This window comes from Emydura macquarii, unplaced genomic scaffold, assembly GCF_026122565.2.
Source record: "Emydura macquarii macquarii isolate MOO-44397 ecotype Brisbane River unplaced genomic scaffold, CSIRO-AGI_Emac_v2 contig_3671, whole genome shotgun sequence".
NCBI classification, from domain to species: domain Eukaryota; kingdom Metazoa; phylum Chordata; order Testudines; family Chelidae; genus Emydura; species Emydura macquarii.
Window position 1 is genome coordinate 6,963,022 of NW_027133808.1, and position 24,630 is coordinate 6,987,651.

The window sequence follows — 24,630 nt, forward strand, 5'->3', positions numbered from 1 at the left end:
GCCAGGAGCAGAAATAGGCCCTGCATCGACGGGTGACAGGGGCCGCGGAGGCTTGTGAAACGCTGGCTCTGAGGGGGCTGGAGCCTGCTCTGCTGTCCCCGCCAGCGATCGCCACAATCGCCATCAGCTGCTCCCCGGCCCCGGAGTCAACCCCTGTGCGGCGGGGCCGCAATGATGCGCTCAGCGCCGGGCAGGAATTTCCGGCTGACGCCGGCCCCGCCCCAATGTTGTCCTCGGCTCCCTGGTGAGCCCAATGGGCGGGCGGAGAGCGCGAGGGGGAGCGGCCGGGCAGGTAGCGCAGCCTCCTCCAATCCGACGTGTGGCACGGGAACAGGTGGGGGCGGGGCTTGACGGTTGCCCCACCCCCTTCGCCACCTCGGCTGAGCCAATCGGCGGCCGAGGCTGCGCCCCTCTCGCTCGCCCCCCCCCGTGTGACTCAGTGTTTCGGGTGGGGAGGGGGGCGCGCGCTGGGAGCATGGATTGATTGAGCGAGGGCGGGGCCACCTGAGAGAGGAGAACACAGGACAGGATCGGGACTCCGGAGCCGCGCGCGCCAGCCGAGCCGAGCTGCGACATTCGCCGCCAACGGCCGGGCTATGCCTGCGGGGGCGCGGGGGGCCGCGGCGCAATGAGGGGCCGGGAGCGCGGCGAGGCGGCGGCGGCGGCGGCGGCGGCAGCAGCCATGTCGCAAGGGCTGGTTCCCCCGGCGGAGACTCGGAAGTTCACCCGGGCGCTCAGCAAGCCGGGCACGGCGGCCGAGCTGCGGCAGAGCGTCTCCGAGGCGGTGCGGGGCTCCGTGTTGCTGGTGAGTGCGAGTCCGGCCGGGCGGGGACCGGAGATGCCCCCCCCCCCGGTCACTCCCGTTGGGCGGCTGCGTAGCCCTGCGGGGGCCGGCGCGGACCATGCCCGGGTCTCCCCGCACAGGGGCCCGGGGCGCATCCCTTCAGGGGTGGGTGGAAGCCGGGCGGGTCACCCGCCCGCAGGGAGCCCTGTCCGCCGGGGCCTGGTGCTGCCGCCGAGCTCCCCGCATCAGCAGGGCTCCGACTCCCGCGGCGGGAGGCAGGGAGGGAGGGAGCCGCCGGGCTGTAACGGCGCCGGGCTTGCTCCTGGCTCGCGGCGGGGCGCCTGCGGCCTCTTGGGCTGCGGCTCTGGCCCGGGCTGAGGAGTCGGTGCGGCGCGGCCGAGATGAGATCCAGCCGGGGACGTTTCCCTGCGTGCGTGCATGGCCCGTCCAGCCTGGGGCGGGGGGCGCAGTCTGCGGGGGAGGCCGGGACTTGGGAGCTCTCCGCCGGCACAGGCGCTGGGAGCCGCGGCTGCAAACTTCCCTCCAGTCACATCACGGCGCGTTGCCGTAGCTGGGCGCGTTGCGTGGAGGAAGCCTGTGGGTGTGTCGGAACAAGTGATACCAAAGGAGGTGCGCGCCGCGCCCGCTGACACTGCCTGCCGTCCTCGCCGCCGTGACCTGTAGGCTGGGTCGTTTCTCTTCCCTTCTTTTCTCAACTCTTCCTAACCCCGTAATTAAACCCCGACGTGTCAACGACGCGGTTGTAATCCAGCAGGCACTTGTGGGGATTCGGGAACTGCTCTGCGGATCGTACTGGAAGTGGGGGGGGAGTTATGTGCTGTTTTTGGCTCTGCCACTCAACCCCCACTAAACCGTGCTCTACACTACAGATTTTTGTCACGATAGCTACATCGCTCAGGGGTGTGGAAGATCCATCCCCCTGAGCAATGCGGTTATACCAACATAACTCTGGTGTAGACGTGCTATATCAACAGGAGGGCTTGTCCCTTCGACATAGCTACTGCCACTTGCGGAGGTGGAGGACCTACACCGATGGGAGAAGCTCTCCCATCAGCATAGGTAGCATCTTCATTAAGCACTGCACTGGCGCTGCTGCACCTGTGTGCAATAAGTGTAAACAAGCCCTAAGTCACTTAACCTTTTTGCCTCCTTTTCCCCAGTTCTAAAATAGGGGAGATGGTAATGCTTACCTATCTTTGTAAAGTGTTTCAGTATTTACAATTGAAAAAGCATCATATTACCCATCTACTCATCTTATACATAACTGATTGGGTTGGTTTTTTTTTGTAACTACCAAGGTAACAAACTGTTGAATTCCTTACTCACAGGGGTTGCTCCTTTGGGTAGTTTCGCTGAATCCAATGAGAATACTTGGAGTAATAAGGTATTGAGTAATGTATGTTAAAAATGTGTTGTTTTTTCTAGTGAAGACAAGGGCAGAAAGGGTGACATAATGCAAAGGTAGTTGTTCCCAAAATCCCAGCATCATTGACTGCTCATGCTGAAAAGATCAACAGAAAAATAGTTGGTGTTGAATTTTATCTTCAACTTCATAAATGATGCTGTTGAAATGAATGGATAAAGTGTATCTGTCTTGTAGAGCTGCTTTTTCAGGAAGTTTAAACCTGAGAAGACAGCGTTGCATTGATGCATGTTCAGAAAACTTCTGTGCAACTGGAACGGCTAGAAACTTTTTAAAACAGTAACTTTTAGGGCCAGCAAATAAATGATGGCATACCAGCTCAGTATGACTCTTTTTTTGCATGGGGCTATCCTGATGGTATAATGAGGATATTTTTTTGATGGTCAGCTGGTCTAATAGCATTTGAATTAAAACAAAGAACAAACAAAGCATATTTGTGGCTCTTCCCCATCTGGTTAATTTACAAAATAAAGTTCATCCTCCACTCCTCTTTTGATTCTTCTGTTAAATCTCTCCTTTCTCCTTATTCCTTTTCTCCTTTTTACTTTTGTGAAGTCCATCCTGCTAATCCCCACCTATGATTAACTGTAGCATCTGATTTCTCTGTTCTTGTTTTTACCCATGCAGTTTAATACTTCTAGAGAAAGACCAGTAATCATGGGACTTTCCTTGATTTACAAATTGGTTCTTTTTCTCCTTCATTTCTGCCATATGCCTTGTAAAGCAGCATTAGTTTTTTTATTCATTGAATTTCGCATCCACCTTCAACTTTTGAAGAGAGGAGATTGGTAGATATCAAACTCTCTGTCCATGTGTTTTTCAGAGACTGACTGTATCTACTGTGATCCATCTTTCTCCCTGTCACCAATTTTTCTTGCCAGCTGTCCTTTAATCCCTTTTTACCGATCATTTGACCACCTTCTACCTAACTTCTCTAATTCTGCTTTTGCCCCTTCCAACTCTGTCATCTGCCTTTCCAGCTACTGCCCCATCTACTTTCTTCTCTACATTCACACCCATGGAGTGAGTGGTATAAGACTATTGTCCCAACTTCTCCTGCAATTGCATATTATATCCACTCCAATCTGTATTCTGCCTTTTCCTCTCCACTGAAACTTTCTAACATATTTAGAAAGGCAGGGTGAAACTTAAAGCTATCTGCAGAAGGAAGTATATAATTGGCCTAATCTGTCTGTATAATGTGAAATAGTGTATAGCCCTTTAGGCATCAAAAACTTGCTGTTCATTGGAGAATCTGCATGTGAATCTTAAAAATGGAGTGAATTTGGAATCTCCTAGAAGAAGCCATAGAAGGATGTGAGTTCAGATTTTTTAGATGTTGGTGCATTCTTAATGAGTAGCACCAGTGGGTAAAACTTTTCACCTTGCATACAAGGTGTCATAAATAAACATTTGCGTGCCAGGCAGTGTTGAAAGGTAATATGTAGAACTGTATATTATTAGGAGGCAGTATTTAGAATTTTTTTTGTATACTTGCTTTATTAAAGGTTATAATTTGGTGTGTTGGGGGAGGGGAGGTGCTGTGTGTTGACCTGAGCAGCCTGTTAGGCTAGGCTGAGAGCTCACTAACTCTAGCCTGATATACTTTGATCCCGAACCCTTTGGGGTTCCTTGATGAGGTGGGGCTAATTTAGGGATAATAGGGATTAAAACCCCAGCTCCTAGGCGATTGGAAGAGTTTTTCATGGAAGTTAAGAGAGGGAATGTGAGAAGCAGATACATCTAATTTAACAGTAAACTTAGGCCAAAAAAAACCAAAACCAAAACCAACAAAACAAAAAAACCAAACCCAAAACCCCCCAACAAACTTTTCCAGAGTAAAAATAATGCAGGTAGAAGTCCAGCAGCAGAGTGGAGTGATACAGTTTATTGCACTGAATGTAATATTTACAATTAACTGCCTTGTGGGCAGGTGATGTGTGTGCATACAGTGCAAGCAGCTCATGATACAGTGTGGGCTTCTGAGGCCAGAGTGGCTGAATGGGAGGAGCTAAGGGAGAGACAGGTACATAGATGAAATTTTCAGGGAAACAATGTGATGGTCCTGTATCCACTCTGACAAACTCCGTGCTGATAAGGAGGATGAAAGTCTCTGAGAAGGAGAACACCAAGCTGGAGTGGAGGCAGACAATCTGTAGTTGGCAGCCTGTTTCCAGGTGATGTCATTGTGAGAGGATACAATGAGGCTATCCTTCCTGGGGAACCCCAGTTATTATGAAGAGCCAGGTAATAGTAATAGGGAATTTGATTATTAGAAATATATATCAGGGTGGCCAAACATACTGACCCCCGACCCCTCTCCCCAGTGGGAAGAATCCCACCACCTTGCCACAGGGCAGAAACTCTGAGCTCCCCACCCCATTCTGGGAGGTGGGGAATGAGGGAGACATAGGGGGCTCCGTGAGCCAGACTTTAACTATAAAAGAGCCACATGCGACTCACAAGCCATAGTTTGTCCACCCCTGAAATATATAGTTAGGTTTGTGATGACCAGGAGGACTGCATGGTAAGTTGCCTGCCTGGTGCAAACGTTGCGGATCTCATGAGACATCCAGTGTTTCTCAAATGCGGCCACCGGCAAATTTTTTTGCGGCCACCACAACCTCTGGGGTGGAGATGGCAGGGGGAAGGCAAAGCAGCAGCCCCTCTGTGTAGTGCCCAGCTGTTGTGCCTGGATTTATTGCCTTGATGTTTACTGGCGCTGCCAACAGGGATTGGTGCTTTGTATTGCGCAGCCTCCTTGGGGGCTCCGGGCAGCACCTCTGGAGACGTGTGGAAGGAACTTGGGACTCCACAGGTGACCAGTGAGTTCCCAGTCTATGGAGACTGAATCGCATAGTGGCGTCTGCAGCACCACATGCACTGCCCCCCCCACGTGGATAAAGAGGCAGCCTAGGGAGGGTTGACTCAGCAGCACAAGCCGCATGTACCTGTCTCCTTATAAGGAAATGAAGTGACCCCACCTGCTGGTGCGTGGTCAGCAACTGCCCAGGATAATTGTAATCACCTGGTTGGCTGGTTCATACCTGCCCGGGAAATCAGGAGCACCTGGTTGGCTAAACTCCGAGCCATGACCTTAGAAGGTCATGCAGCAAATAGCAACCAATGGGGCTTAGCCTCTGCTGACCGTGGGAAACTATAAAAGTTCAAACCCAGGTAGCAGAGGGCAGAGAGGAATTGAATCTACCCGGCACCCGTGTATCTCTTGGTCGTGTCGGCTCGGCGGGCTGACGCATCTTCCCCAGCCTGCTTCGCTGTGAACTGATCACTCACAGTGGCTCTCTCCCGTCTGCAGTATCTAAAGCAAACGGCAACTGAATTTGGCCAGCATGGTATACCTGTATATAATGTTTGTGAGTATGGATTAACTGTTTTCTGTTGTGTTTGTCTTGTAACTTCTTTGGGGAACTCCAAAACCGGGCACCCTAGTATCACATGCTGGCAGCCATGCGATGATCCAGGAGAGATCACAAAACGCTAAAGTCTTGGGTGGCACATTTTGTCCTTTCGTGCACGGAGTTCTCCTGCCCTTTGCTATCACTGTTTGCTGTGCAATTGCTTGCTGTGAAACTGTTTATTATAGAAATAGAACTGTTTTATTATAAGGATAGGATTGTTTATTGTAAAATAAAGGGTTTATTGATTAAGCAAACCCCCAGAATCATCACTGTCTCGCCGACCCCCTGTATCCCAAACCAAACCTATCAGAGACCAAACCAAACCTATCTCTCCGTTTCCACACAGTCCACTTTCCTAGGGATGGCAGGGCTCCAGCTTTGGACTTCAGCCCTGGCATGGTAGTGCCGGGGCTTGGGCTTGGAAAAATTGTCAAAATGATCACCAACAAGAGTTGGTGGCCGCACTCGAAGGCCACCAAAAAGTTTGTTATGAGACCCTCCTAGACAGACTTATGTGCTGGAGAGGAGCTGGTGGTCATGGTTCATGTTAGTACCAGTGACATAGAGAAAAGTAGGAGAGAGGTCCTGGAGGCCAAAATTTATGCTGCTAGGTAAGAGATCTCCATAGTCTCATTCTCTGAAATGCTTCTAGTTCTATGCTCAGGGCTTGGAAGACAGGTACAATTGCAAGGCTTTAATATGTGGATGAGAAGATATATAGGTAGGAGGATTTTAGGTTTATTAGGAACTGGGTAACCTTTTGGTAAAGGAGGAGCCTTTACAGGAAGTACGGCCTTTACCTAAATCAAAACTGAACCAGACAGCTAGTAGGTACAGTTGAAAAGACTGTAGAGGATTTTTTAAACTAGAGGACTGGGGGAAAGCTGACAGGTATGGAGGAACACATGGTTTGGCGGAGACATCCTATAGGGATGAATTTATTAAATTACCAACTTTTTCCTATCCTCTTTACAGGGAATAAAGTACTGGTAGGAGCTATTGAGGAATACTCAAACATGAGTCCCATTTAAATATATTACTTGAAGGCAAGCAACTGAATATTGACAAAATGCATGAGAGCTTATGCAAATGATGAAGTCCAAATATTAAAAGGTGTAAACTAGAATGCCAGGAACTCTATCTCTATCCTCATCTAATAGACATCACGTAAACTTGGATGGAGTGAGAATGACTGAGTAGGTCGCACTGGTGGGGGAGTCACTATATGTTAAGAAAAGTCAAAGAAAGTAAAAAACTTAAATAAATCGAACTATACCATAGACTATGGATAGAAATAGCAGCAAGAATATACTACTGAGAATCCGACCATGATGGTGATAGTGATTGTGAAATGCTCAGGGAGCTTAGAGAGGTTGCAAAGGCAGGAAATGCAGTAATAATGGATTATTTCATTTATCCTTGTGTTGAATGGGCGTAGGGCATCAACGGGATGATGGAGAGAGAATTTTTAGACATGTTAAATGACTGCTTCTTGGAGTAGCTTGTCCTGGACCCCACAAGGGGAGAGGCAATTCTTGATTTAGTCCTCAGTCAAACACAGGATTTGGTCCAAGAGGTAAGCCTAGTTGACCGCTTAGTAATAGTGACCATAATGTAATTAAATTAACATTCTTGTAAGGGGGAAAAATGTCAAAGAAACTACCACAGTAGCATATAACTTCAAAAAGAGGTACTACACAAAAATGAGGAAGTTAGCTAAATGGACATTAAAAGGAACAGTAACAAGGGTGAAATGCCTGCCAACTGCATGGAGATTATTTAAAAACATCATAATAGAGGTTCAAACTAAATATATACCCTAAATTAAAAAACCTGCCAAATTAAAAAAAACAGCAAGAGGACCAAAAAATGCCACTGCTAAACAGCAGAGTAAAAGAAGCGGTTAGAGGCAAAAAGGCTTTCTTTAACAACTTAAATCCTAGTGAGGAAAACAGAAAGGAGCACAGAAGTATAAGGCAGGCCAAGAGAGAATTTGAGGAACAACTAGCTAAAGACACACAAATTAACATCTGAGCTATTCTTTTTAGGTGACAAATCTGAGTAACTGTTTCAAATTGAGGTGTTGGTATAGGTGGTTTTGAAACAAATTGATACATTGAATAGTAATATCGCAGGACCAGGTGGTATTCATCCAAGAGTTCTGAAGAAACTCAAATATGAAATTGCAGAACTACTGATTATGGTATGTAACCTATTGCTTAAATCAGCCTCTAGACCAGATGACTGGAGCACAGTTAATGTAACATTTATTTTTTTTAAATTTGCAGAGATGATCCTAACGCTGGTAAGCCTAACTTCAGTGTCGTGCAAATTGTTTGAAACAATGTGAAAATGTTTGAAACAAAGAGTCAATGTGGCTTCTGTAAAGGGCAATCATGCCTCACCAATTTATTAGAATTCTTTGATTGAGTCAACAAGTATGTGGACAAGGATGATTCAGTGGCTGTAGTATATGTGGACTTTCTGAAAACTTTGGACAAGGTTCCTCACCAAAGGCTCTTAAGCAAAGTAAGGAGCCATGGGATAAGAGGGATGATCCTCTCTTGGATCAGTAACTGGTTAAAAGTTAGGAAACAACAGGTAAGAATAAATGGTCAGCTTTCATAATGGAAAGAGGTAAATATCAGGGTCCCACAAGGATCTGTATTCAGACCTGTGCTGTTCAACATACTCATGAATGATCTGGAAAAGGGGGTGAACAGTGAGGAGGCAAAGTTTGTAGATGTTACAAAGCTACTCAAGATAGTTAAATCCAAAGCTCACTGCAAAGAGTTATTAATGGATCTCACAAAACTGGGTGATTTAGGCAACAAAATGGTAAATGAAATTAGTTGTTGGCAAGTGCTATGGATTGCACATTGGAAAAAATAATCCTAAATATACGTATAAAATTATGCGGTCTAAATTAGGTGTTACCACTTGAGAAAGAGATTTGGGGTCATCATGGATAGTTTTCTGAAAACATCTGCTCAATGTGCAGCGGCAGTCGAAAAAGCTAACAATGTTAGGAACCAGTAGGAAAGGGATAGATAATAAAACAGAAAATATCATAATGCTGCTGTATAAATCCTTGGTATGTCAACAATTTGAATACTGCGTGCAGTTCTGGTTGCCATCCCAAAAAAGATAGAATTAGAAAAGGTGAAGAGAGAGGCAACAAAAATGATTAGAAATATAGAATAGCTTCCATCCGAGGACATCTTAAGACTGGGACCATTCAGCTTAAAAAAAAGATGACCAAGGTTGGATATGATAAGGTCTATAAAATTGTTAATCATATGGAGAAGGTGAATAAGGAAATGTATAAAAAAAACTTCAAAAACAGACGTCAGTGAGAAACTGCAGAGCTGGAACTCATGCAAACTTGACATAATCAGACGGGGTCTGAATAGGGGCTTGGAATGGTTATCTCATTACAAGAAGTAATTGTCACTGTTCATACATTCTCACCTTCTAATCAATGGTTGTGAATAGGCCTCATCTGTCCTAACTGTATTGATTTTGTTAGCACTTGCCTTCCCCATTGTTATGTTTCTCACCTTTGGATGTATATATATATATATACCTCCTATCTGTGGTTTCCACTTCATGCATCTGATGAAGTGGGTTGCAGCCCACGAAAGCTTATGCCCGCAGAAATTTGTTAGTCTTTAAGGTGCTACAGGACTCTCATTGTTTTTGCTGTATACAGACTAACACGGCTACCCCTCAAGGAAATGTTATGTATTCACATAAAACAAGAACTGGGGATCACCCGATGAAATTATTAGGCAGTAGTTTTAAAAAAAACATAAGGAAATACTTCAAAAAGGGCACAGTCAACCCGTAGAACTCATTGCCAAGGGATGTTCTGAAGACCAAAATTATGACTAGGTTAAAAAAAGAATTAGATAGGTTTTTGGAGGTTTAGTTCCATCAGTGAATATTAGCCAAGATGGTCAGGGATGCAACCCCATGCAGTGGGTGTTCCTGAACCTCTAATTGCCAGAAGCTGAGACTGGACAACAATAGAAGGATTACTCAAAATTACCCTGTTCTGTTCATTCCCTCTGAATCATCTGGCACTGGCCACCGTCAGAGATGGGATACTGGGCTAGATGGACCATTGGTCTGACCTGGTATGGCCATTCTTATATACTGCATAGTAATTCAGTGCTGGGTTTATGATTTAGGGTGTGGTAGTCAACTATTTTTTTGTCAAGGTCCACATTTCTTGGTAAAGGTATGATCAAGGTCCAGACTCCAGAGAAAGTTTTTTCACATATCAAGTTCCCCTGTTCAACGAACACATACAGTGCTGTGCAATATACCCAGGGCCTATTGCAGGGGTAGTCAGTAGGTGGACCGTGTGCCAAATCCAGAGTGACAGAAGCTTTTGACCGGACCACGGAACTCTGGTGCGCTGTGGGCATTTAGTGCCATAGAGGGAGGTTAGTGTAGTTAGAGGAGTGACTGACTGCAAGCTGGTGGGCTTGGGGGTGCTGGTGCCTGGGGCTGACAGGTAATTCAGGGTGGCAGGTGCCCCCCTACCCTCCCTAAACAGAGCCCTGCACCTGCAGGGCTGACAGCAGGAGCCCCAGCAAGTGCTTGGGGCTGACTCATAACTCTGGGAGGTGGGGTTGGCGAGGAGAGGCAGGTGACCTCCCCAGCCTTCTCTAAATGTTGCCCTGCCAGGCTGGCTCTTGTGGGGCTGAAGGCCTGAGTCCCGGCACACCTTGCAGTTTGGTGAAAAGGACCATGGGCCACCTATTGACTGCCTGTGATCAAGGGCTTGAATGCTTTGTGGCTAGCTGGACCTAATTCTAGAGCATAGCCCTCTACTTTCTGCAGTATTCTAGTGCATCAGATTGGAAATTCTGCTGCAGCTAGAGGTAGATTCAAAAGAATAGCTGGTTAAGACTGTCAAGTGATTAAAAAAATTAATTATGACTGTAATTAATTATGACTTGCTAATATAAGATGTGCAGTTCTCCAATGAGTCTTACTATAAGTGGGCATGTGAGGAGGAGGAAGAGGAGTTATTCAACCACCATCACAGGTTGCTGATGGGCAGCACATAAATAGTCAAGCTGCTGCTGGCATTGAGGCAGTAGCTCCACATGATTTATCACTGCTTCTGGGCTAAGAAACAAGCACTGAGTGGTGGGATCACATTGTAATATAGGTTTGGGATGACTAGCAGTGGCTGCAGAACTTCTGGATGTGAAAAGGCCACATTTTTAGATCTCCGTGCAAAGCTTGCTGCAGCACAGTGATACAAGAATGAAAGCTGCATTGACTGGAGAAGAAAGATGATTGTGCTCTGGAAGTGCTCTGGAAGCAATGCTGAATTGCTATTGGTCAGTGGGCAATCAGTTTGGAGTTGGAAATCCATGGTGTGGGTTATTGTCATCCAACTATACAAGGCTGTTAAGTGTATCCTCCTGCACAGGACTGACTCTTGGCAATATGCAGGAAATAGTGGATAGATGGGCAGCAACGGGGTTCCCAAACTATGTGATAGAACACATACCCTATTCTGGCATCACCCCAACTTCCCAATAAGTACGTGAACAGAAGGTAATACTTTTCCATGGTTATGTAAATACTAACGGATCACTGGGAACACTTCACTGTTATGTGTGGATTATTGACTCCCATTTTGAATTCTGTAATATGGCAATTGTACTTGCTGTAAACTAATAAATTAACTGAGTTTCCAAAAATAGAGCTCTATTGTGTACAAAGAAACAGGAAACAAAGTTCAAGTGCAAATATTCAAGTTAAAAACATTTTAGCAATGCTGCTATAGGGCAACCCATACTTTAAAAACCCAAGTGAACAAGAAACATTTATTTTTATATATTTAAGAACATATTATGACCCTTTACAAAACATGTAATGCAGTGTGTCTGATCCTATGGTTTTCACATGTCTGTATGTGTAGCTGTAGTTCTTGTTTCTTCTGGTGTTGAGTGGTAAAGGTGAGAGTTCAGACTGTACTGCCACTTGTTGTGGGATATAAGGGGTAGCAACAGTGGGATTTTCTGTGAATTGGAAAGGCTGTTGTGACTTGGGTTTTTAGGTATGTAGGTCAATAATGCTCTGCAGCATCTGAGTTAATTTTGTGAGCAAACCCATGATGTTCTGGTGCACTTTCTGCTGTGCCTTTTGGTCCCTATGCCTCTCCTGAAGCAGTTACTTTCACAGACATGTAGTCCTCCAAGACCTGTGTTCATGACCTCTAACTGTAGAGGAATGGAGAGTTTTGCAGAACATGTTGTCCCTGGTCGTCTACTTCATCCATCTGATCAGGGTCAGATGTTTTGTTACCTGCTCACGAGGGTGCCCCACCTTTACCCCAATCCGTAAGGCTTAAGGCCTAACCCAGTTAAGGGTCCCCCACTTTTTTCCAATCTGTAGGGTTCTGGGGTAAAGGCACCTAGCCATACCCAATTGACACTGTAGGACTCAGTATCACCCATTCCCAGGCCGTAAGGCTCCAGGAGTAACTTGGTTGATTGAAGTGCCCACCCTGTCCCAATTCATGGGGCTTGGGTGTAATTCTCTGCAGGTTTGCAGGATCTTTTACCAGTGAAGGAGCCTTACAGAGTAGTATTCTTATTCTCTATTTACTAACAATTACCAAAACAGAATACACATGCTAAGCATACAATGCTCACCACTCTTAATAAGGCAGACTAACTTCTCCTGGTGGCCAGTCAGGTTTAGATCATCTGTGAATTCCAGCTTCTGTAAATACTGTTGGCAGGGTGTTGGTCTGGCAGCTTTGAGGCTGTGTCCTGGAGTTAGGTTCCAAAGAACTTCTTTTTGGATCTCAGTTTATATAGTTAAAACTTGGGTCCTGCTTAGCTGTACCTTAACCAATCATTTTAAAGTAAAGTACTACAAAACACCAATCCTAGTCCATTACGAAACAGTTCTTTAACCAATCATATCCCACTACCTTAATTGATTTAAATAGTTCACACTTAGTTGTGCAACAGACAGAAACAATAAGAGAACCAGACAGAAATCATTCAGATAAACAACAGAGAAGTGGGTACCATAACCATAAAGACAATAAAGTGTAGATTTTACAACCACAACTGTTGATTCCTTGCCAGACAGAATGCTATCAAACAAAGTTTTCTTTAAGCATTTTAAGATCTGTTTCTTTATCTGGTGGTGATCGGTTAGGACAGTATCAGCTTCTTAATAGCCTGATACTACATTGTTTTGATGTAATTTCAGGATTGTCGAGATGTGACTACATGCTATTTAGCTTATGTCTGCTGTCTCTTCTAATATGGCTTCTACTTCTTAGCTCAAGAATAAGGCCCAAGCTTAGGCAAAAAAAAAGGCCTCAGACCTTACAGTTTGGTAGGCATAGAGGGGGCATCTCAAGACCACTACACTAGAGGCTGCTGATTAAAACAGAGATATGCCATTAGATTTACAGTCACAACAGAAAGGGGAAAGATAAGTCTCCAAACTCCATTACATTATTCCTTTAAATATCTTTAAGTGCTAATTGTTGTCAGTTAAGGTTTGGAGCACCTTATTACAGCACCACTGTGCAGCTCAAGACATGGTAATCATGATCTGGCAGGGGTGGTGGTGGTCTGTTAAATGGAAGGTTTAGATGGTGGGTGGCCCTGGGTATGAGCATAGGAAAGTGTGGTAAATATTGCCAATATTTTCACTGTAAGTGGTTATCTGGCTGATACCTCACTCCTGGTGGTGGTCAGATAGAGGGAATCCAGCTGCTACTCTGTCCTGAAGCTGCCTAGACCTGTATGCTGCTAGCCTGTTTACAGAAATGGTACCAGAGGAACTCATTGCAAAATGGGATGAGAAAGTCTCCTATTGTGGGAAAGAAACAAGGCTGGCGTCCCCAAATGTTCGGGAGAAGATTGCACGGTATCTTGATGAAAATTTCATCAAAAGGATAAAAGGGACATTCCTATTCGAATAAACAAAATACACTGCATGGGCCCCCCGTGCCTAGCCAAACAAGCCAACAGGAATGGAGAACTGGATGCCACCTCTACATCCAAGCATAGAACATTGACCTATTGTGGACTGTGTAATTTGGATATACTAATTTTTTTGAACTTATTTTCTAGCACTTTAAAAGTAAAATAGGCAAGCATAAATCAATGCAATTGTTCTCTAAGTGAACAGATGGCCTGGGTGCTACTATTAAATGGAAAGAAGGGCATGGGGGAGGAAGGGAGAGGAGATTTTGGGCAACAAAAAGTTAACCAAAAAAAAAAAAAAAGGGAATAACACACATTCTTATCTGAGCTCTCTTCCTTTTCACGAGTGGGCTCATCTACACTTGCCTGGAGGAGCTGGCTTGACACCAGTGGAGTTTTAAACAGTTCTTAGCTCGTCTTGTGCTGTGTGTCATCCTCTGCATCATGTCCCTCCTTCTGGCTGTGGGCTTTAGCAATCTCTGCGTCAGGCTCCAGTGAAGTGTCCACAGTTGTATATGAGGTGCTGGTAGGGTCCATGTCAAGTGTTGCTTGAAATTTACTGTAGGACTGACAGGTCTGCTGGCAGTCCCAGATTTGTTGTTCACCTCCCTCATCTTCTGGTATGTTTGCTGATGTTTCTTTCACATAGCACTGCTACCCTTCCCAGTTGTGCCCCAATTTCAGCATCCCCTGTATGTAGATATGTTTCTTCATCTGTTCCTTAACTGTGTTTGCACAGTCTCTTCTCCCCACAGGTCAAGGAGATCTGTGATTTCTTTCCTGTTCCTGGCAGGAGCATGTCTAGTAGTTCGGTGTATGTGAAACCAGTGTGGTTGGATGTTCACAAAGGTATGTAATCAGGAAAAGGCAGGTCAGAGGTATGCTGGGAGTTTTAAGTAGGAATGGGAAGTGGGGCTGGCTTCTGGTTTCTGTGATCCTTGGGCAGTGACGTTCAAAATTGTGACTGGAGTGACCACTGCCTCATACAGGACAGGAGTACGGGCATTATGGAACAGCTGCTGGAGGATTGTTAGGGTCCATTCACATAACAACGTGTCTACACTTGTACTGTGTTGGTGTAAGTAGGCTGATTGTGCCTCTGCATCTTTCAGGGAGGTGCTGGTGTTGCATTGCTGTTAATGGGGGGAGACAAATTTAGGTGTAGACACATGCACAACTAGGTCGAAACAAGTCAACTTAAGTTGACATAACTTGTAATGTAGACCAGGTCTAAAGTGACTGGACAACCCAAAGTCTGTCAACTTGGGTTTGTGAAGTTTAAGTAAAATGACCCATGAAAAAGTTATTCATTATTTTGATGAATTTGCCTAACTGCACTAACCTGTTAAACTTGAATTGGTGTCTGGTTCCCATTGTTCATGAGTAAAGTTTTTTTTGTTAAGCAGTATGAGCGTGGTACTTTGGAAAACTTAGAGTAGTGCATATATTTATTCACTCAGTGTTCTAAATTTTAATGCTGTCTCTGGCTGGCTAGAATCCCAGAACCTTTCCCCCAGGCCTCATTGACTTGTGTTTTTTTTTTTTTAAAGCTGGCCAGAACTTTCTATAACTGTGGGTCAGCTAAAGAGTCCTGGAGAGCAGGCCTGTTCTAATTTCACATCCTCCGTCCAGCAAATGGAGTTTTGTGAATTGATTTAGGAGTAGAAAGGGAAAATGACTTACCACTTCCTGAAGAAGTGGTAATTGAAATTGACTATTTAATCAGAGACCTAATATTTAGGAGTCCAATATCAGGAGACTTAAGTGAGTTTACTGTGATTGTAAATCTGTAGCAATAAATAGATTTCAGTTTAAAGTTCCTCAGATCTGTTTAAAAAGACTTTTTTCATTTGAAAGATTGACATTGACTTTTGGAGAAGTGCAAGAGGTGTATAGCATAAATGAATAAAAGTAAATCTAACTTCTCAAAAAGAATAATTTCCAATGGTTTAAGGTATTGGCTCAAACAAGGAAGCATCTTGTTGGTGAATATAATAATTTTAACCTTGTAGGTGTAACCAAAGCAGTCTTAATTGGCTGCAAGAAACTTATAGACAACATTTAGTTTTCCTATTAAACAGCCATTGGCAACAAGATACTTGACAAGATAAACAAACACTTTAATGTTTGTGAAGATTAAAGAAAATTGTCGTTTGTATGAACTTAAATGTCTTTAAAGTCTTAAACGTGCGTAAAGTCTTCAGCCCAGAGGATGGGCTGAAGAACCTTTTGTTTCCCTAGAAGGGGATTGAATTATGAGAGTAACCCAGCCAGAGGGCTGAACCATGTGAATCCCCAGGAGAGAGAAAACCATGGTGAGGGGAAACTGAGGCTCAGCCAGCAAGGGTGCTAAGGCACAGACATGCCTTTGACATGTGCTAGTACCTCACTTTCTCTCCTCCCTCCCACTCTCCCCCCAAAAAGTAGAATCTTGTTTCTCACAAAATGATGGCAACTGTTTGCAAACTAGAGAAATTAATAAGCGAGCAAACAATAAGGAAGCAAATGCTGAATGTATTCCACATATTTTTCAATTGGTTTTAGAATGAGTTACTTGTTTTGTTAAACTAAAATTGTGTACATCTTGGTATTCTAAGGATAAAAACATAGTGTGTTTGTTTTGGATTAGCTTCATTACAAACCTGGGAAAGTCAGGGTTACACTTAAATTTGAAAGAAATCCAAATGTGTTAAGGTGTGATAATACACAGCCCTTATCTAATTCTGAATATCCTGACTTTGTGAGATTTGGTTTTTGGTTAACTAAACATCTTTCAATATGTTTAACCTTTAAAGGCTGATATGTATGCAACCTTAGTCCTAGTTTAACATAGTTCTTATTTGGGGATTTCCTTTGTATTTTTAATTAGTTCATACATGAATACAAAACAAATGACCCAATGAGAATTTTACTGGGTGATATTCCTAATGACTTGAAGACCTATTATCAACATTAAATTACTTTTAAAAAAAGAAATTAACTTTAGGGCTAAATTCATCAGACTGCTCTGGCTGCATTACCCTTCTCTAGAGCAATGCAAAGTAACCAGTGTGTGTTACTCCAGATTTTAAAAATTGCTGGTATAAAACATGGGGGGAAGGGTGTGTGGAGAGGGAGGTTGGAGTCCTAGTGACAGCCATAGAGTTCTAAGATCTAGCAATTGTGTCAGAACTTCTTTATGTTCCATGTGATATGTGGCTGTTGCAGAGTTGAAGTGTTTATTCTTCATGATGGTATCTGCTCAGTCTTACCCTGCCTGATAAACTGTTCTGGAAGATGGAGAACTCGGTGAATACAGGAATATAGACAAATACTATTAACCTCTTCTCCATTTTCTTGGTTAACTTGTATCAAATTTGGATGGAAGTGACTAATTTTATGGGCAGTTGTAGCATTTGACCTCTTCATACATACGGTATTTCCGCATGTATAAGACGCTCCCATGTATAAGACGCACCTTAATTTTGGGGCCCGAAATTTGAAAATAAATGTATTACGGTACATCACAAGTAAGTACCACTGTATAAGACGCACCCAGTTTTTAGACCCCAAATTTTTCAAAAAAAGGTGCGTCTTATACATGGGGAAATACGGTATATCTTCTATGATAGGGATTTTTAGGAGGAGGAGAGGATGGAAGGCATTAAGGGATTGCCCTACCTTGACGAAGAGCCAGATAAGTGGAATCTTGAGCCTCTTTCAGGTTAGGGTTGAGATCTAAGCTCATATTCCTACCAAAAGAAAGATAATTTTAAAGAAAAATAGCCTAGAAAAGGGAACTAATCTGTTAAGGAAAAACATGTTTTTGTTCTGAGAAGCTGCTAGGCTACAGTAACAGATTCTGGTAACTCTTTAGTAGAGACCAGCATCCTTTTGTATTATTGTAGAAACCTTTGGATTATTCATTATTGAAAACATATATAGACTAGTAGCTTGTTAATGTTTTCAAAATTTCATTTAGGTGGCTTTTATATATATAATAGCATTGCATGAGTTTTCTGTGTGTGGGGTATTTCAGAAGTTTACTATATAAAACTTTCAGTGAGGAATAGAATAGACTTCCAGGATTTTAAAATAATTTAAATTCTCATGTATTAAACAATAGTTGGACTAACCCATCTGGTCAGTTACACTGAAAGTTTTATACAGTAACCTTGTGCAATACAATATGCCCAGCTTGTCAGAGTCTTATTGATGATACTACATAGTGCATCAGAAGTGGGCAGGTTTATTAGTCAGGTGCACTTCATTGAGCAGATCTATGCTTAACTTGCGTGTGTGTGTGTGGCTGTATAACTGGTTAGCTGCTTGTCATTGCTTAGTGTCTACACACATGAATAGCTAACCAGGTTTATGCACACATGGCTTACTTGCATGTGCACATCATGGGCTTATGACTGTAAAGCAGCCATAAGTTTGTGATAAATTACATAAGTTTATCTTTGAAAATCTGTCCATTGATTTTTAATTTCAAAAATAAATACTATGGAAGGGAAAATTATTAATGTCTCACTGGAAAAACTGGAACTCTCTGACTCAATATCAGAGAGCAGCAAGCTTACTTGTACACTTATGAACATATTTGATGCAGGCTCTTTGTTTGGCATGTGGGTATTGATTTGAAAGTCTGAAGTAGCTGGGTTCAGGGAATGGAGATGATGCTTTGTTCATTGGGATGGGAAAAGACTGGCACAAACCTGGACCAATTCTGGAACAAACCAGTGGCTCAAGAATGTTTATAGTGGTCAAAACCTGGTGCTTCAGGTGGAAATTTAACTGTTCCCTCTCTAATGGTCCTGTTTTAAAAACATATACAGTAGAAATGTGGATAAAATTCCTTGTGACCTTAGTTTAGGCTTCAAGGTCTAATGATCTTTAACCTTATTTCAGGTAAATACTAAGGACAGTTTAATTTGGGGAAAACAATACAAATTTGGAGGCAATGGTACAGATTTCTTTCCTAGATTGAACGTGTCTGTCAGGAAATATGTTTTTCCATTGTTAAAACTGTCTAAAATAATGCACATGTCACGAGATCGCCTTTTGCTTTAAATTTTTGTGAAATAACTCATCTAGAGGTTGAGAAGGCACTCCCTATGACTCTCACCACATACTATATCTGTATAATTACATAACTTACACTTTCATACTGATGAGGAAGAAGGATAGTGTTATGAATAAGACATGTGACTGGGAGACTTGGATACTATTCCCACCTCTGCCACAGACTGTCCTGGGGCAAGTTTTGCAGGGCCTGGCTTCTCTGAGGTGCTGAGCAACTAAAACTCAAATTTAAATGGATGGGAATGGGCAGTTCCTTCGAAAAATCATGCATTTAATTGTGTCTGTTTCTTCATCTGTAAAATGGGGGTATATACTTGTGTATCTCATGGATATGTTGTGAGGCTTAACTTACTGATATCTGTAAAGGTCCTTTGAGATTCTTCCATGGAAGAGTTGAGTGCATGTTTGAAACTATGGATTTAATTATCTTTCTGGTATTAAAAGGATAAGACTTTATACAGAACATATTTAACAGTGAGATGTGGCTAGTCCATGTGCACATGCACAGACTTAGCATGATGGCCACTAGTGATGTAGCACAAGGCAGTGGGACAGGATCTTCCCTTGAGAACATCTTTCTATGCCAGCGGGGTTGCTCTTCATGACAAAACATCTAGGTATTAATGCACATTTAGCATCTAAAATTTCTCAGACCTGTGGGCACGGTGAGTTGAGTTAATGGAAGAATTCATGCTTTTGCTCACTTTCCTATATTTTTGGTTTAAGACAGGCTCTTAATTTTGTGTATTTACGCTTTGATTTGTAGCTGTTTTCACGGTTCTCCTGTTGCAGTCCCTGGGCTTCCTAAATGAACAAATTGTGCAGGTTTAGGTCCATAAATGTATAGCTTAATAATTACTAGAGACTACCCTTGTGTCAGTATCTGTACTTTAACTTGACTTTCAAATAGCAACAGCAAGCAATATAAGACCTAACAGAAATGGGGGGAAAAATCCCACCACCTTCTTAGTTTCCACAGGTCTGTACTTTATTAAAATGCTTAATGCAAAATAAAGTAGATAAACAGTGGATCAACAGCAGATGAAACCACCTCAAGCACAGTTGATTGTAAGTACCTGAAGTTTCTAGCTCTTGCAATTGGAGAGTGACACTACTTTTTACAGCAGCTTTTGTGTTCATGCTGTCTTATAAGTATAAACTGTGACATACACTCTTTCCTACCATTACTCCCTAGCTCAGTCCCGTCCCTTGTCACTGATACTGAGGCCAGGTCTGCACTAGGAAAGACTTGCTAGTATAAACCTGTACCTGTAAACTCTTCTAGTGTAGATATTGGTGTAATTTCTATGATTGATTAGTATGGCTACATCAATCTACAAAGTTCTTCCTGTTTTGTAAATGCTATTTTGATTGTAACCTCTACTGTAACACTTCACTTTTTCATGGTAGCCTTCGTCTTGTGCTGCTAGATCTGGGAGGCGTTGGCAGAAATCCTTATGTCTAGAAGAAAGGCTAATAATAGAAATGCTATCAAGGTTGGTAACTTGATGGTCTTTCATTCAAATGAGTCAATTCCTAGAAGAAAAGTCTGGCTGTAGCCCACAGGAGCTAGTTTTTCCAGTTTGGACTGAGAGGGAGCTAGAACAAAGGAACTGATCACCTGATGGGTTTTTTGAAGCAGCTCCTGCATCCCAATCCTCTTGCTTAGTCTTGCTGTTGTCAGCCAATGGAAGGCCAGTGAGCACCCAGGTTCAAGAAGATCCAGTCTTTAAATAGTGTTCTGGCCACTTCTGTTAGGTTACATCCTCCCCTTCACCCCCCAGCAACCTGTCACTGTAGTATAGACCAGGCTACAAAGTTAGGCTGACATAAGTCATCAACCTGTTTGTGCATGTGTGTACATTAAAATTTGTCTCTGGCTGATGTGAAGGCCAGTGACACAGTAAAACCTCTTCCCTAAAATGGTGTTGAGCCATGGTCGACCTACTGAAGTCAACATGCTGCAAGTGAAGATGCTGCATGACCTGTATCAGCAGTCACAGTACTCTGGCATCTGTCTCACAATGCCTGACAATGACTGCTCTGGCCACAGTTGTGAACTCTGTTGCTCAGGGGTTACCGAGACTGGAAGCCACATCCACTGAAAACATTTAGCATATTTTTAAAATACCTTTTCCTGATTCCCCTCCTGGGTGAGCATATCTAGCAGCTGTTCCTTGTTGTGTGCAACTGCCCAGCTGTCCATGCAGGCTCCACACACTAGACAGGCTCCTGCCTGTAGTAGACAGGAGGCATTTGATCTCCTGGGCCTGGGGGGAGAAGAGTCTGTACAAGAACAGCTATGGACTAGACATAGAAATAGACATCTGAGAGAAGACTGCAAGGGGCTGCAGGTGAAGGAGAATGACAGGGATCAGCAGCAGCATCACATGAAAACAAAGGAACTGCAGCAGGTGTACCACAAATCCAAGGAGTCCAACAGTCTATCTGCCACCTTTACAATGAACTGCATGCCACGTGTATTGGAGACTCTACCAGCTCACTGCAGACTACCATAGATACCTCGGAGGAGCCTGAGACAGTGACCCCTGCCATAAACAATGAGGAGGAGGGGTGTGACACAGTGGGGGATAGTTCAGCTATGCCAGGACTTGTTTGAGACTCTACCGCAGTCTAGCTGGTCTCACCAACTGAGCACAAATGAGCGCAATGAAGCAGAAGGTACCTGTGGTGAGTGTGTGCATGCATTTTCCTTATGTTTAATTATAAAGATGGGAACCAGCCCATTTTCCAAGTTAACAAGACAGTGGTGTCGCCTGTTCACTGTTTTATTTGTATGAGAAAAGGTAGTAGTACAACAAACAGAAGTACAGTTGGTATCTGCTTTCATTGTATTGTTGAGTTAAATGGTAAAGGGCCATTGTTTATGTACCTAGAGATGTTCCTTTGATCTTTGAGAGATCTCAATGAAACTTTCATGGAGATTCTGTGCAATCCTCTCTTGAAGGCTTGGAGGGATGGTTGCCTTATTTCTTCCTGTGTGGCAGGACACTTTATCACGTCACTCCGTCAAGAGTTTGGCTGGCACCATTGCAGTAAACAGACTAGTGGCTTAGAAGCCTGAGCAGCTTTGGGATACCAGCGGCTGCTGTGCTCTCCATGCCTTCGTTACCCTCAGGAGTGAGATCAGCTAAAATCACTACTGCCTGTTGAAAATAGTCCCAATAATCAGTGCCATTGCCCTATACTCCTACCAGTGGAAATAGGGACCAAAACTGTGTTTTATGCAACTGATAGCCTTAATGCCCTTCTCTTTCCCGCCCTTCCCACCCCCACCAGGCCATACTCACCATGGCTGGGACTGGAGAGCGGTGCTGGGCAGAGGCGCTCCAAAGCTGAAGTATCAATAAGCATATCTTATTAAAATTTTTCATTGGAACAAGGAAAGGGAATTTTGAAACTTTTCTTTCCCTTTCCATGGTGACTGTCAATCCAATGATAGATCTGTCTGTTTTATCTGTAGCTGCTGCTGATGCGGCCTTGAGGGGTGCTCCCACCTCACTTGTGAAATGCCTGACTGATGAGGAAGGGAAAGAAGACTAAGGAGGATGTGTTCATCGAGATCTTGTGAGCTAGTGTTGTAGACTGAACAAAGGGCCTAGCTGGCCAGTGTGGCAGACAGCATGGAGAGGGACAGAGAGGACAGGAGAAAATGGAGAGAGACCCAGTAATCTCAGCAGGAAAAGAAGAGGGAGATGCATAAGGACATAACAGGGTTTCTCAGGCAGCAAACAAACGTTTCAGAATCTAGTTGACTTTTAGTTCCAACAATTATGGACTCTGGACACCCTTTGCAGTCCCGGTAGAACTTCATGGTGGCAGCTCTCTATATCCCCCAATGTTCCATATGACATCATGGGTTGCATCCCTACCCCTACCACTCCGTGATGGGGGACAGTAAGGACAACCACAGATTCACATACACCAACCGTTTGTCTCAAAGGTCAGTGTATGTGTAGTCAAAATGGACTGCATTTGATCACTGAAATGGTCAGAAATGTTTGCTGTCTTTCTAATTTTAAAGTTCCATTCCATTAATTTGTTAGGCGTTTGTATTTGCACATTGTTTTTTGTACTGTTTTTCTCACTCAATAAATTTATTTTTTTGAAAATAAACTCATTTTTATTAGTTCACCACATGTACTGCAGAATGTATAGCAATACTCAAAGCACCAAGTACTTGTAAGTATACAGCACCACAAAAATCATAGGTTCACCAAAACACTGTCATATGTGTAATTGTATAGCAGGTACTGCATAATTCATAGGGTCGGTGAAGACACAGTAATAATTATAAATATACAAGCACCACACAGTTCCTTATAGCTCCCAAACCTTCAGGGCCAGAGTACAATCCAGCACATTTATGTGGCTGGCCATTAAAGTGCTCTTCCAAAGCCTCCTGCAACTGCATAGCTCCACATTGAGCTCTTGGTGGCCCTTTTATGTGGCAGTTCAAACTCAGTAGACAGCAACTCCTCCTCCCTCCACCCCAGTCACAACTTTCCCCCTTTGCCTCACAGCTATTATGTAGCATGCAACAGGCTGCTATAACCACAGGGGTATTTTTCTCACTGGGATGTAATTTTGTGAGTAAACACCATCTCTTCAGTCTACCAAAAGCATATTTAACTGTCATTTTGCACATGCTGTGCCAGCTGTTGAATCTTTTCTTGGTGCTGTCAAGGTGGCCAGTGTGCAGTGAGCCATGGAAGCAAGGGGTAAGAGTGGGTCTCCCAGGATTACTACTGGCATTTCAGTATTGCCAATGGTAATCCACTGGTTGGAAAAGAATATCCCTGCTCTCAGCTTTTTGAACAGTCTTATGTTCTTAGATATGTGAGCATCATGCCCCTTCCCATGCCAGCCCACACTGATATCTGTGAAACATCCCCGGTGATCCACTAACACTTTTGTAACCATAGAAAATTAGCTGTTGCTGTACCCTGTGACAACATGGGCTGGTGCCAAATGAGGGATATATGTGCCATTTATCGCCCCACTGCAGTTCAGGAACCCCCCTGCTGCAAATCCATCCACTGTGTCTTGCACATTTCCAAGAGTCACAATCCTGCATAGCAGGAGACGATTAATGGCTCTACACACTTGAATGACAACAACCCCCACTGAATTTTCCAACTCCAAATTGATTTTCCACTGACCAGTAGTAATCCGACATTGCAAGCTTCCAGAGTGCAAACTCCACTCGCTTCTCCACAGTCAGCCCAGCTCTTGATCTGATGTCCTTATGCTAGAGGACTGGGGCAAGCTCAGCACACAAACCCATGAAAAGGTGGCTTTTTACATCCATTCTACAGCCAGTTAGTCATCCCAAACATGCATTATGATCTGATCCCACCAGTCAGTGCTTGTTTCTTGGGCTGAAAAGTGGTGTTGCATTCTCTGCAGCTGCTCAATGAACTCCACCAGCAACCTTGACTGTTTATTGCTGTGTCCTTTAGCAACCTGTCCTTGAAAAAATCATGTCCCCCATTGTTGCAGTTCTTCCTGCATGTGGTCCTGTATGTGTTGCATTCATGAGAATAGCACAGAGCTGTGCAGACCCCTTGCTTGTGCTAGAGATGGAGAACAGTGAAAAGTGCCACACAGGTTTGGCTAGATGTGTGACAATCTGTTTATTCCTTCTGTACTTCCTTCCTTCCTCTAATCTCATCTAAGGCCTGGTCTATACCGGTGGCTTAATTCGAATTAAAGTCCCTTACGTCTACACTTGCACATTGTTAATTCGAATTAAGGAGCCTTTAAAATCAAATTAATAAAACCACCTCTGCAAGTGGATTAGCGCCTGAAGCACATCAGTTAATTCGCATTAGTGTGAGTGTGGACGCAATGGGACTTAATTCAAATTAATTGGCCTCCAGACTGTATCCCATGATGCCCCCTTTCAGTACCCTC

At 43.7% G+C, this 24,630-nt stretch overlaps 1 protein-coding gene across 7 annotated transcripts in view; it reads left to right on the forward strand.

The window, feature by feature from the left end:
* Nucleotides 1-370: 370 nt before the first annotated feature.
* The window catches only part of DOCK9 (dedicator of cytokinesis 9), a 339,621-nt gene continuing 315,361 nt past the window's right edge, over nucleotides 371-24,630 (forward strand). For all 7 annotated transcript variants that reach the window (XM_067536846.1, XM_067536847.1, XM_067536848.1 and 4 more), the window contains exon 1: nucleotides 371-805. In XM_067536846.1, coding sequence (XP_067392947.1) covers nucleotides 629-805 — 177 coding nt within the window. In that variant the 5' untranslated portion in view covers nucleotides 371-628. The remainder of the gene's footprint in view (nucleotides 806-24,630) is intronic.